This window comes from Halichondria panicea, chromosome 3 (assembly GCF_963675165.1).
Source record: "Halichondria panicea chromosome 3, odHalPani1.1, whole genome shotgun sequence".
In the NCBI taxonomy this organism is placed as follows: domain Eukaryota; kingdom Metazoa; phylum Porifera; class Demospongiae; order Suberitida; family Halichondriidae; genus Halichondria; species Halichondria panicea.
The window spans coordinates 2,894,284-2,908,127 of record NC_087379.1 but is presented as its reverse complement, the minus strand read 5'-3'; the positions used below and the strand labels follow the sequence as shown (position 1 = coordinate 2,908,127).

General features: G+C 39.9%; 3 protein-coding genes across 3 annotated transcripts; 1 reads left to right on the top strand and 2 right to left on the bottom strand.

Moving 5' to 3' along the window:
* Positions 1-1,560: 1,560 nt before the first annotated feature.
* Positions 1,561-3,484, bottom strand: LOC135333009 (uncharacterized). Its single transcript, XM_064527951.1, has one exon. It carries the CDS (start codon positions 3,416-3,418, stop codon positions 1,718-1,720), a length of 1,701 nt encoding a protein of 566 aa, XP_064384021.1. The 5' UTR covers positions 3,419-3,484; the 3' UTR covers positions 1,561-1,717.
* Positions 3,485-6,362: 2,878 nt separating this feature from the next.
* Positions 6,363-10,506, bottom strand: LOC135333601 (60S ribosome subunit biogenesis protein NIP7 homolog). Its single transcript, XM_064528587.1, has 5 exons — positions 10,392-10,506; positions 10,132-10,218; positions 9,750-9,888; positions 8,669-8,809; positions 6,363-6,575 (listed from the first exon to the last, which is right to left on the bottom strand). Exons 1-5 carry the CDS (start codon positions 10,445-10,447, stop codon positions 6,456-6,458), a joined length of 543 nt encoding a protein of 180 aa, XP_064384657.1. The 5' UTR covers positions 10,448-10,506; the 3' UTR covers positions 6,363-6,455.
* Positions 10,507-10,556: 50 nt separating this feature from the next.
* LOC135333600 (uncharacterized) lies at positions 10,557-12,273 on the top strand. Its single transcript, XM_064528586.1, has 5 exons — positions 10,557-11,039; positions 11,157-11,620; positions 11,683-11,719; positions 11,801-11,910; positions 12,024-12,273. Exons 1-5 carry the CDS (start codon positions 10,628-10,630, stop codon positions 12,096-12,098), a joined length of 1,098 nt encoding a protein of 365 aa, XP_064384656.1. The 5' UTR covers positions 10,557-10,627; the 3' UTR covers positions 12,099-12,273.
* The last annotated feature ends 1,571 nt before the right edge of the window (positions 12,274-13,844 follow it).

Sequence of the window (13,844 nt, the reverse complement as noted above, 5' to 3'; positions counted from 1 at the left end):
GTTGCATAGTGTAGGGGACAATTCAGTAACTGGAGAAACCACTATGATTCATTGGAACCAAGGCATACGCCCTTGTTGGAACACATGCACTGCATCTACTTACATCATTTGTTTGGGAAAGGGTCAATCCTATAGAGTGTACAAGTGTACATACAGCAGCAATAATACTATAGCTCGATACTATTAGGCCATAATTATGTGTGTATCACACACTAAAAGCAATTTCAACTCTATACTAACTAGAGCATGTGGTGACATGCCCTCAGATTGAAAATGTGAGGAAAATGTACAAATATGGTGATTTAGTATAGCCAAGTGTTTTGTGAGTGCATATATAGCCATCAACCCACCCATGCATCAACGGCAATATCTCCATGCTGTTGTATGTCACAGCTACCCACACCTGGAGGAGTACCATTAACGATCATAAGTGCATGCATGGATTCTGACTTCAATTAAGGGAAGCTGCCTAATTTATTGATACACAAGCAACAGAGATTGTGTATACTCGTGGGTTTATTAGCTAAAAAAATCAGACATACGATAATTATCACAATAAACATGTCAGTCTGTCACCATAATCATGTGAATGGCCTTGTATATAAACAAGACTGATACTGGTATATCAAAAAGGATGAATCCAAGCCGAGTGCAGCTATAACGTGTCAGTACATTGTATAATCACTTCTCTCAGTGCTTTCGATAGTTGCATGGTGTAGGGGACAATTCAGTAGCTGGAGAAACCACTATATTATGGGTCATGCCCTCAGATTGAAAATGTGAGGAAAATGTACAAATATGGTGATTTAGTGTAACCAAGTGTTTTGTGAGTGCATATATAGCCATCAACCCACCTATGCATCAAGGGCAGTATCTCCATGCTGATGTATGTCAACACAGCTACCCCACACCTGGAGGAGTACCATTAATGATCAAAAGTGCATGCATGGCTTCTGACTCGGGAAGCTGCCTAATTTATTGATACACAAGCAACAGAGATTGTGTATACTCGTGGGTTTATTAGCTCAGACATACAATAATTATCACAATAAACGTGTCAGTCTGTCACCATAATCATGTGAATGGCCTTGTATAAACACAAGACTGATACTGGTATATCAAAAAGGATGAATCCAAGCCGAGTGCAGCTATAACGTGTCAGTACATTGTAAACATAATTATAATCACTCTCTCAGTGCTTTCGATAGTTGCATGGTGTAGGGGACAATTCAGTAGCTGGAGAAACCACTATAATTATTATGGTTCATTGGAACCAAGGGCATACGCCCTTGTTGGAACACATGCACTGCATCTACTTGAATCATTAATTTTGTTTGGGAAAGGGTCAATCCTATTGAGTGCACAAGTGTACATACAGCAGCAATGATAAAGTTATGTAATAGAAAAGCCTCACAAAGGTGTCCATGTGTACATTGTGGGTCTATGTTGTCAAACTTTGTTGGACCTCTTAACTTTTATTGCATGTTTTTAGACATGTGATATTATGGTATGGGAAAATCATACACATGTCTTTCATCAGAATCACATCGTAGTGTGAGTTACCATAGTGATAGATATTGCATTGGAGGATTCCGATAAGTTTACAGTTTATATGAGTGAGTACAGCATGTGTGAGCAGTGCATGAGAATATGATGTGCACAATTATACAATACAAAATAATGGGAACAAAGTATACATAAAAAGCACAGTGAATGACTATACGGTTCGTTTTCGGGTTATTCGATTTTGCATAGCAGTTAGTGTGTGCGGTGTCTCCCTTAAAGCTGGAATTCTCCGATCATTCAAAATTTGATTCTTCGACTTTTTTGGTTGTCGTTTCTTTGGAATAGGTTTGATTCGATTAGGTTCGGTTTGTACAGCAGAATCAACTTGTTCTGTCGTTTGGGTTCCAATAGTCTTAGAAGAACTTTTTCTTTTACTATGTCTTGATCTTCTTGTTTCTCTCCTTTCATTCTCAATCTGTTCATCTGGTGTTGTTATTTCAAGAGGCTGACTGGCGGTGGGTAATTCAATTCCACTTGAGCTCGGTTGACTCAGAGTCAGAGTGATAGTGGGTATGCACTGTGGAGTAGTTTCAGTACTATTAATTTCGGCCGTTTGAATACTTTCAGTGCTCATGTCTTGACTTTCGTTAGTGACATTGTTTTCATCAGATCGATCACTAACAGTACCTTCTTGATCTGGGCTGACATTCAAGCTTTCTGTACTTCTAACACCCTGTCTTTCTGGTGTGCACAAAATACTTGTTGATGAGTCTTTCTGAAGATTGTTGAACTTATTGCACTGTCCAACTCGACCACGTTGCACCTCGGTCATGCAGCACTTTCCGAAAAATACTCGCAATACTCCTGTTACATCAGTTACTGAGTAGAGAAGCACAATTGTGAGAATTATTTCATTGGCTCTCTTGCTAAACTCAAATGCCAGCCATATTGCTGATTGTTCTCTTCCTTGAAATCCGAAACATGATGCATACAAGAGTATTGAAATCATGACAGCACTCGCGATTGATATTAGAGAGTACGAAATTGTGAAGAGTGCAGTTCCATAAGTAATGATTGTGATTTTTCGTGTAGTTTTTCTACTTCGTGTTTGATGTCTTTGCTGCTCTCTGGAAGCGAATTCATGTCTTGTTGCCATTTGAGATTCCATATCACGTCCTGGAGTGCCACGAAAGGTAGACACACGAACCGTTTTTCTCCCTCGCAATCTAAGCTGACGAAGCAAACGGTTCCCTGCGAAAATAAAGGTCAAACACATCACAAGACCCCAGACTGCAAAGGATAGTTCACAGACCTTTACAATTACAAGCCCAGGGTAGGGGTTGAAGTTTGCAATAAACTCAGCAGCAAAAGCAATAACATAAGGTGTCAGCATAATCAGAATTATGAATTTCCAGTAATGGTACCACTGTTTTCCAGGGACTGCTTTTGCCACTTTTACTAATGTGAATATCATTAGTGTTGTGCTTGCTACCAGGCTAGGAAATCCAAAGGCACTCAGCATTCTTGAAACAATGAACCATGCCGGGAAACGATCTGAAATAAATCCTACGAGTCCAAATGGATCAAGCACCAGATGAAGTGCTCGACTGAAGCCGAGGATTGCTGTTGACATATAGATAGCAAAGAATGTCTTTGTAGGTAATCGAATACAGTCTTTCTTAATGAGCATTACAATCGATACGATGCCTAATTTCAGAAAGATTGCACTCATCACAGCAATATACACATAGAAACAGATTTTCCACGCCTCATCTCTCTCTGTCCAGACAGCAGTATCGAGGGGCACAGTGAGTGCAAGTATTTGATATGGCTCCAGGTTTTCAGTGAAGATCGCTTTGTGCTCTTCACATGTAAATGCAGAACTATCATTCTTTGAAATGAAGCTTTCCATTTCACTGTACTAATAGATTTTACTTTTCAGCTCAGATTTACCCTATTGCTTTTATAGCTTATTTCCTGTGCAGTGCAGTTATAAAGAAAAGGGGAAGATTTAACATGTGTATATATGTGGATTTTGTTTGCAGTTTTTGTGGGCGGCGCGGCACAACACAATGTATTGAGGATCTGTATGATGGGTGTGTATTTAGTGATCTTTACCAATTATTTACACACACATTCCTAAGCATAGAAAAGGTGTGGTTTAGACAGTTTATAATTACTATTACTTATACAGTAGCTGAGCACAAGACAAAGCAGAGTAACAGTTTAATGCTGTAACCAGTATCTCAACACTATCTATCTAGAACCATGGGTGAAAACACGACAATGTATACCGATAGCAGCTGCAATAGGACCTTGCCTCAATTCAACACAACTGGAGAATTCATGCAACTGCTGGTTCCACCGAGCAATGGAGTCATTGACAATGATTATTGGAGTGAAAAAACACCATTATGGAAAGCTTTCTTTTACATTATGTTAATTCTCTTTGGGATTCTGTTTCTTGCATTAGCTATATTTTGTCTGTTGATGTTGGCGAAACGACATTTAGTTCAAAGATTTAAAAAAATAAGAACTTTCATTGCTATCGACGTGGCGCTCACAATATTGGGATTCTCTCGAGTATTCTTCTTAATTTTGGACCCATGGGGTCAATCTGGATTCTGCACACACAAAGTTTGTGAAGTGTTATCAAGACTGTCTGGAGCGCTAGCATTCCCAAGTATCACAGCCAGTTATTCTCTCGTGTTCATTACCCTTTGGATGAGTGCTAGAATTCAATTGGGTCGCTCTTCTTATCAGACATTCAAGATTCTCGTTCCTTTGTGTTTTGTGCACTACTGTGTGGCAATACTGTTTGAAACTGTTGGTTTTATTCCATGGCCATCTGGTCCAGTAGTCGTTATGTATCTATTAATTTCTTGTGAGGCTCTTTTTTCTCTGTGGGGATTCCTCCTTTGTTTTGGTTATTTATTTGCAGGCCATCGTTTGCTCCATTCTATTGAGAAATCGGCCAGAAACAGCTCAATGATTTGCAAAGACTCACCTAACTTAACTAGGCAGCAATTAATCGAGAAATCTAAGTTTCAGAACCAGAAATACAGGGGACGAACTGCAAGCAACCTAAAACTAAAGGACATGGTTAGGGATCAACACAAGAGAGCGATCAGGAAAGTTAGTATCATTATGTACTTGACGGTCATCTTGGGAATGCTGTATTCAATTCTCAGTTTGGGAAACCTAGTCAGGGTTATATTGACAATCTTTGATGGATGTCCTGGATTCATTGTCAACATGCAGAAACAAAACCCAGCTGTGTGGCTGGTCGTAAGCTATCTCTTCTTCACACTCGAGTTTCTATTGGCTGTCCTATTAACATACTCAATCACTGATTATCGCCCCTTATTGATTGCATTGAGAGGAGGATTAACAAAATGCTGCAGGATGGGTAGTAGTACCGCATCTAGAAAGCAATCTCCAGACATTGTAAGCAGCTCATTGAACACTCTCAATTTACCTATGACACCCAAACAAAACGGCTCGCCAAAACATCACGTGAAATTTACATTTGAGGAATCAACAGAAAAGGATGATTTAGAGAACATAGAAAACAACGAAGACAAAAACTCACACTCCCTCTCAGTCACCCCTGAACCAATTATCTCGTCAGGTTCCTCCATTTTGAAACAGTCTCACGAATACCTTCCTTCTACACCATCCCCTCTAGCTACTACCCACAGTTCCACTATTCCCTTAAGCAATGGTGTTCCATGACGTACCTTATTTTGTGTGCTGTCTTTGTCAATGTGTGACTGTCTGTATAATCTCTGATTAATTTTTATGAGCACTAAATATAATTGTTACAACTCAATGCTACAACTCAATGCAAAACGTAAGAGTTCCACCACAGTATATATAATTAAGTGACGAAAATACTAGAGCTGGAACACACATTAATTAAAGTGCATAGTTTAAGGCTTTGTGCACTTTTAGAATGTGCCATTGTGTGTTAACATACATTGTGCGCTGATCGAAGCAGCGCAAGCATCATGTGAAGCTCTTGAAGAAGGAAACTATAATTATGATATCTATTAGGTCAAGACTTAGACAACATATAGAATTAGCTTGTCATGAGGAAGCTTTCTAAGTCAAAGAAGAACTTACATACAATTAAGGGGTTGCACATTATTTTGTTTTCATTTATCATTGTTGTTAGCACGGTAATGGCAACATAGATTTACATTGTGATTGCTGCTATGCAACTAAGCAACTTGATAACACATCAATCCACATAAAGTCTATATATGCATATCAGGAAATTTGTACAGCAATCCCCAGCGGAGCATCTTGTATGCCTGCTATTAGGGCTGTCCCAATTATACTAGAATAATTTTGAGAATAATAAGTGAGGCTAAAAAAATTAGGTAGAGTCAGAGATTTAAAAGGTCATAGCGGTCAATAATACTAATGCAAGTGCAGTACACATATCAGTTGTTTAGTTTTATAATATGGTTGTTATTTATGGTTCACGTTCATGTTGGTTTTTCAATGGAGAATAATGGGTAATTATCTGGGAATAATAATTGAGAAATTCTAATAAAAATAATTAATAGGCAAATTGTTTTTAATTGGGACAGCCCTACAGGCTGCTACAGGCTAGAGAAAAAAACTGGAGCTACAGTACAAGTGATAAAAGGTAGTACATAGTATAATCAACAAGTTATTGCTACAAGGCTGACATGAATTCATGGAAATAACACATCCTTCCTGCATTTCCTTGTTTATTCCAGTCTCATGAATAACGTTACAACCACCATGCAACCTCATAAATCTCCCCATGCATGCACTGCAATATATCCACACCAATTATACACATGCATACATTGAGACGAAAATCACAACAGAAATGTACACTTTTATTGTACAAGCTCTTCCGTATAAAAGGAGACACTCAAAACAAGAAGACAATAACTGAACAACGCACAGTGTCAGGTTAAAGTGTCCTCTGATCTCAAATACTCTCCTATATCAGTTTGATGGAACGCTACTATTGTGCCAGGGTCAGCACGTCTGCAGTCAGCCGTCGACTTGGCAACCACTCCAAACCCCTACAGAAATAGAGGAAAAAGAATGACTTCCCTGATGTGCACACGTAAACATCAGTCAATGGAAGCCATGGGCAAACATAACAAGTACTCTTTTGCAAAACTGCATTCTCCTATAGTACCAAGGGCTCATAAATTACCGTGCACAAACAGCAACAACACACAGAATTTATGAATTTGAGTGTCGATCTATTTGGGGAGCGAGTGAAAAACAAAGGCTATTGTACCCTGCTGACCACTAAACACACTGCACCCAGAGGAGTGTAAAAACAGAGCCTCAAGCCTACTGTTACAACAATAAACACAGGTCAGATGTGATTGCCCGTCAACTCCCACTTGTGTGAATATACTTGGTAGGAATAACCTTCGTATACCTATACTTATATGTAACACCAGGTGGTATTGAGAATACCAAGTGAACAGTGGTGTGATTAATAAATAATGAAGGGGAACTAAAAAACCACAAGTGCCATTCAGACGGTGTTGCAGTGTAACGAGAACAAGAGTTTCATTGTTTCAGCTGCGAAATATTTCCAGTGAAGTATACTCTAAGACTTCCTGAAGGGTAACTCAATACTTCCCAATAACCAGAATCACTTGTTTAAACGTACTGAATGTCAATTGAAACTTGACACTAAACAGACGTCTCACACTGGTACTGCTATGAGTTAACAAATGTTATTGCAATCGTGCACATGACCAGTTATTACTCTAACAGTACAACTTTGATTAGTGCTGTTGTGACATTTTCAACAGGTTAATTAGCAGTACATGTATTTTCACGCATCACAAATCCAAGTGAAAATTGAATACAGGTTTTGGAAGTAACAACTATACGCACCAAGGAACAGGAACCATGGCTTGAAGGCAATGTTGTGCAACGTTGGTTATTCAAGCGAATTTATCAGCATTTGTACCGATTGAAGTACAGCTATGTATCTGCTGACAACTAGTATACATTAATTGTTACTCATGGCTCACAAGTGATGATTCTACTGAATATTGTATAATGTGACTCGTGAGGAAACACACTACAGAAACAATACCTTTGATCAAACTTCCCAGAACATCCAGGGTTAAGTAGACTGAATACTGTATAATGTGACTCGTGAGGAAACACACTACAGAAACAATAGCTTTGATCAAACTTCCCATAACATCCTGGGTCGAGTAGACTGCTACGGGAATATTGTACCAACTACACCGTATCATGTCTACAATGGAAGACAGCTACAGTGACTTTACTGGAACAGCAATAGTGATATAGTACATAAGAAAGAGTAGGATGGTAGGAGGTATCATAACCCGAGTCCCTAATCCCAGCACAGACAGACAGAGACTGATATAATGGTGATAATTATAAATGCCAACCAACTTGGTGCATGGTGGAGAAGACACTGTCATAATAATGAGGTCTGGCCACCGTGGGATTGTGTGACTTGTGGTGTAGGTAAGGGATTACCTTTATATTTTACACTCAGGAGAGTAGGTCCTAATTTGCTAAATGGAACTAGCGGTTTATAACTCCCTAGTATTGCAGTTTCCACGCCCACGGAAGGTGGAATGGGAACAACAAAAATTAGAGATTCCGGGGAAAGATGAATGATCTCATGAGCACACACAGGCGACAAACTTACAGAGCAGTCATCAATTATGATGATACCACTTGTCCGGAACACTTCGAATGTGCAAACAATGGCACCACAACTGGTTGTTTCGTAACTAAGGAAACGCTGTACAACTGTTACGCTTGCAAAATAAGTGTTAAGGAAAACAGATTAATATAAGTTTACCACTGATTAAGGGTGCGTGCATCACTAAGCATCAGGCAATTAACAGACAATCACTTTATCGTATTTCCCTGCCAACATTAAATACAAGAATCCCCTCACCAGATGACAATCTTTTACACACAAACACAATTCAAAGAAAGTCCCTTCCCAACTGTAAATTGGCAGACCCTATGCACCTTTTAACACTTGCATACTATCAGATGACACAGCTGCTCACCAGAAGAGTGTCGTTCATGGAGCACATGATCACCCCCTAATACTTACATACACAGACACAACCCACGCACACACACAGCTGCTCACCAGAGGAGTGTCGTTCATGGAGCACATGATCACCCCCTGATACTGGGCTGTGTTCTCAGTGATCCGGCCCAGTCCAGACTTAAGTATGTGGTTGCCATAGAGAAAGGACTGCTCAGAGCCGTGCTTCAGCCACACTTTGTACTGTGTAAGTGTGTGTGTGTGTGTGGGGGGGGGGGGGGGGTAATGATAGGTAGAGAGTATTGGCTTTAAAATAATTATTGTGCATAACATAGTATGCACTAGGAAGCAATCGGTTAGAACATTAAATTAAGTTGTTTTCCATGAGGCCTCCTGGTCAACTCAAAATAGTACCATTGTTTTGACTATAAACTTACATGCAGTAATGAACATAACTTATATAACCGTGGCAATTCATGGTTAATACCAGGAAATTGTTGAATTCGTTACTGCAACTGAGTGATACGGTATTCTTGTTTCAATATGAACATCTGACATGCCAGATACTCAAAACCACAACCACAGATGCTTTACAATTTTTACAAGACACAAAAATAACGGATAGGAAATTGTAGACGCTGTCTAGAATGCAATCTCTCGTAAACATTGTAATAATACACTGACACAATTAAAATCCAAGCCAACATTTTACATACCATATGTACAGAATTTCTAGGAAAATGAACTCTCATTGGCTTCAACGTACACGTTAATTACCGTAACACCATAATAGAGTCTCCGCTGAATGAACAAACTATTAAGCCATAATTATACACCTGATTTTACAAGCATATAAGCTGTATACAACAGGTTCTCTGGAATCCACGGGGGAACTCTCAGCTAGTGTTACAGTTCCAGCTCCTGGAATACTCCAACTTCTTACACTGCCGCTCAAAAGATGAAAGTCAACTAAAACAAAGTCATCGACTTCAAAGCTCGAAGTTTTTATATTGTTTGCACCATCACAGGAACGGAACAGACCAGTGGCGTATAGTTATATACACTGACTGCTATATCAGCATCATCAAGGTATGAGGAACGAAGGTGATATTGGGCCCATAATGATTAGAATCCACGCTGTGCAAATGGTACCCACCTAGATTGCAACACTCGCTAAGCTCACCTTCGCGTAAGGGGCCAGTAGATCCAGTGCTGTGATTTGGAGGTGGAATTTGCCACTCTTGGTGTATTTTCCGATGCATGTGCCTAGGCTTATGAGATTCTTCCTGGCAACATTTGTAGCTTTTCTCATAATAGATTCACTGTTGTGTGTGTGTGTGTGTGTGTGTGCACCTAATAAGTATCGTGCAATGCTTTTGATGCACATAATAGTGAACCTGAAAACTTCTACTAATCTTCCACCGTATTAAACTATCGTAAGAAGCTAGAGCTTCAAAGAATAAAAGAAAAGAACAAAGCTATTACGTGGGAAGGAACCACTACACCACTTGCACCACTGCACCACTTGCCCTCTATTTTGTCAACAGTGCATCACTTCTGCATACCTGACATAGTACACTCTGTCCTTATGCAGTCGGAAGCAATAGTTTCCATCAGGTCTGTCCACCAGTAGCCTCACATTCTCCCCTATACTGTGAGGAATGCATATACCTTCACGACATTCATCTTCATCTGTACAGTACATGTATACGTACATATCCTAGTTTTAGACATTAATTTTAGTGGTGAAGTTATGATCAATCTCCTGAAAGCAGCTTGCCAAACTGAGAAATAGCTTATAGCCCATGGTTATGAGCTCACTTACTATTTAGAAAGCTTCTCAAAAACAGATTTCATCTCATCTTCAGTGAGAGGTCTCATCTTTTTGGCCGGCCACGTGGTTGAAATACAGGTTGATTTGTAAAGTCAGAGGTTAAAAGGTCAAATACAAGCTAATGTGGTTCTGGAATCGGGGTGAGTTTGCTGAACGGAATGGACACATTAGGGGGAGGAGCTGCTCTCGCCTGTGAGAAAACTTGACGCTAAGGGTAAGGTCGATCAATGGCTAATGCCATGGGTCCTTCACTCGAGCTAGAGGTGAAACCTTCTCCCATGATGATTGTAAGCAAGGCTCCCGTTCTGGTTGCTCAATCGAGGAAGAAACCACTGAGCAACAGCCAAGAGGTCTTGTTCACACTCCTGAACAAAAGGTTTCACAGTTACTTGGCCTCTCAAACTAGGAGCAGTGACAATTTTGTGCTCAAGACTGAGCGAATTGACATCAAGAAGTGTTCTCCTGTCAAACTAATCAATGATTATGATCAAACTGACTGTGTCTATGCTGATAAAAGAAACAATGAAGTGACAGTATCAAAATGTAGCAATGCTCGTATGAAGCTTAGATACAAAATGAGTGACAACACTACCACAAGTTGTTCAGATCGACCCACAAGCAACAAAATGGAAGAAATGGGTATATAAAATGTACCCCAGACGACACACACACACGTAGCTATTAAATAGTAGATCAATGAGAGTACATTTTACATGTGAAATAAGTAAATGACTTGCCCTTTTTACCTGTATGTAGGATGTCAAGAACTTGCTGAGCATGTAGTCAATCAAGCTAAAGTGAGATTGAGGCGGAGACCAAAGCAGCGAAAAACTGTCTCCAAGGACAGCTCAATTAAGTCTTGTAATTACAACACACCTTCCCCTAAAAAAGTACCCCCTGAAGGCACACCCGCCATTAGACCATCACTTAGCAATACTGACAAATCATCACTGACCACATCTGAACATAGTAGTCCCTGTAAGTCACCCGTAAAAGATTTATCAAAAAGACTTTCAGAGTCAGGAAAACCATCATCAAATTTCCCTGAGATTCCTCGTTCACCTGCTTCATTAGTGCAGTCCCCCTGCAAGACCGTTTATTTCTCAGAAAGACACTCTATCACTCCAAAAGACAGTGGTATTCCTAACGTACCACCCTCCTCACCAGATTCCAACTTTGCTCGCTGTCACAACTACATCCAGTCACTGTGTGATAACAAAGTAAGCACAATTATTACTGCATGCATGCATGCATGATGATGCTCTATTATAATCATACACAGAGTCAGAGGCAGCTAAGAAGTCAACTGCAAGATCTCTGTAAGTTGCAATTGCTTATTATTACTACTTTACAGATAGCCAGGGTTATAGTAGTACCATGATTCTATATTTTATCAACAGGTGCTCTACGAGGTCAACAAGAGTCAGCTGCTAACAAGGAGAGTCAAATGAAGGAAAAGAGAAAACGCAATGAAGAAGTAGCCAAACTAAAGGCAAAGCAACGAGCAGAGGTAATAATATTTAGTAGAGGAAGTACAGTCACTGGTAATCACCGCTGAACAATACATGGGCATGCAATTCGTTATCATTTGACTATGTTCCTTAAATTTCTATACACATGCAGGTATATGCACTGAATGAAATCATGAGACAATTTGAACAAGAAAAGTTCAGAGAATTCATTTCAGGAGGAGTATAGGAGCAGAATCACATGCAGTTATTGCTTTAAGAGACTAACACAAAGCAAGTCATTTCTATAGAGGAGTAGAATCACATGCAGTTTTATTTATTAAAAGAGACTAAGTTAAACACACAAAGCAAGTCATTTCTATCGAGGATTCAAAGTAATAACCCACATTATAACCTCTCATTTTGTATTTTGCGTTGATAGTGATCAACGCAAAATACAAAATGAGAGGTTATATAATGTAAATTACTACACTAATCAATGTGTGGTTTTCACGCAACGCAGCAAGTGCGTGACTATTGCGGGGAAAAAACGCACATTTGCCACAATAGTCACGCACTCTGTGTGAAAACCCAAACATCATTTTTTTACAGTGTGCAAATGCTGAATTAAAGTTTGAATAAGCAGTGTACTATTCTACAATCATGTTGGAGGAGATATAATAGTTATACAAAGTCTGTTCAGTCATCATACAGAGGGTGGTCTCCATGCAGGGTGTTCACTGCATGGTAGTGGTAGAGTGGTGGTGGGGGGGGGGGGGAGGGCGGCCATGGGTCGTCGTGCTGTAAGCAATGCACCCAGCCACTGCAAAATAAACTGCATGGGATAAAAACTCCCACGCACCGGTATTTCACATGCAAAACTATTAGTCGGTGTGGTTTCTTGGTATTGCGTTAACTGCTCTACCCTCGAAAAACCCGAAATTTTGCACCTCCCGAAAATTTCCCGCTATACGGTAGTTAAGCTATATAATTTTTTGGCCTCTGAGTGGTATACAGTCTTTACTGTACTTGTAGCAGACAATTACAATAAACTATAATTATGTATAACTGACAATTTATATAATTATGTTGGAGGGTCTCGTTATCTCTCCTGCTCTTGAGCACCAGAACATGCAGCAATCACTATAAAAGTAGTAACAGCAATGATAAGGACAATGACCACCCCCACCATGCACTCCTCCGACCACAGCGACCGAGTTACCGCTCTCAGGAACATTACACTTTATGTCCGTAAGACTCGATATCTCCACCTGACAAGACTTGTCCACTCGTATAATTATGATAACCATCTGCACTCTCAATAAATCATCCTCAGTAATCCAGCCTGATATACCATCAATGAAGGTAGAGGTAGTGATAGCACGGAAGGTTACAGCTTGGTTTGACTCTGGGAAGTATTGAAAGGATGGCTCTTGGATATCACTACGAGGAAACGAGCATTGACAATGGCCCTGGATCTCAGACACCAGTGCTTCAGTGACAGCAGCTATCCTGTCTGGTTGTTCCTGAAACGAAGACACTGGTTAACTAGAGGACACAATGTCATAATTATGTACTCACGACCCAGTCCAGACAGTTGTTGATGTTGGTGAGTCTGAGCTGGAACAACAAGGACCGGGAGGTGGTGGGGGACACTGTCCCAGCAGAAGGTGGGGGAATCAAGAGATATTATTATTATGAATGAGTGATCAACACATTATTTGCCTGTTACCATGTAACTGTCGGCAAGTGAATCATAATAAATTATACAAGTCATGCAGTACATTGTTTATATTCATGAATGCATACACTCATGTACACCAGCTAGAAAAACATTTGCAATGTAAAAAGTTGCTATGATTGGCCAGGGGAAACACCAATAAGTGTGGAAACAAGAAATCTGGTGAGAGCATAGCTGCAATCTGTTACACAAATACATTTTTTGCTGGTAGTTTTTCCATGCAAAATGATGGTTTTCGCCGCCAGTCCCTAGCAC

Excerpts from the sequence above, each read along its gene's own strand:
- LOC135333009 (XM_064527951.1), bottom strand. The coding sequence starts at position 3,418 with ATGGAAAGCTTCATTTCAAAGAATGATAGTTCTGCATTTACATGTGAA.
- LOC135333601 (XM_064528587.1), bottom strand. The coding sequence starts at position 10,447 with ATGAGACCTCTCACTGAAGATGAGATGAAATCTGTTTTTGAGAAGCTT. Across the intron at positions 10,219-10,391 it reads TTTGAGAAGCTTTCTAAATA|TATAGGGGAGAATGTGAGGC; the intron begins GTAAGTGAGCTC and ends CATTCCTCACAG. Across the intron at positions 6,576-8,668 it reads CCATGAACGACACTCCTCTG|GGGTTTGGAGTGGTTGCCAA; the intron begins GTGAGCAGCTGT and ends CTATTTCTGTAG.
- LOC135333600 (XM_064528586.1), top strand. The coding sequence starts at position 10,628 with ATGGCTAATGCCATGGGTCCTTCACTCGAGCTAGAGGTGAAACCTTCT. Across the intron at positions 11,040-11,156 it reads CAACAAAATGGAAGAAATGG|GATGTCAAGAACTTGCTGAG; the intron begins GTATATAAAATG and ends ACCTGTATGTAG. Across the intron at positions 11,911-12,023 it reads AGGCAAAGCAACGAGCAGAG|GTATATGCACTGAATGAAAT; the intron begins GTAATAATATTT and ends ATACACATGCAG.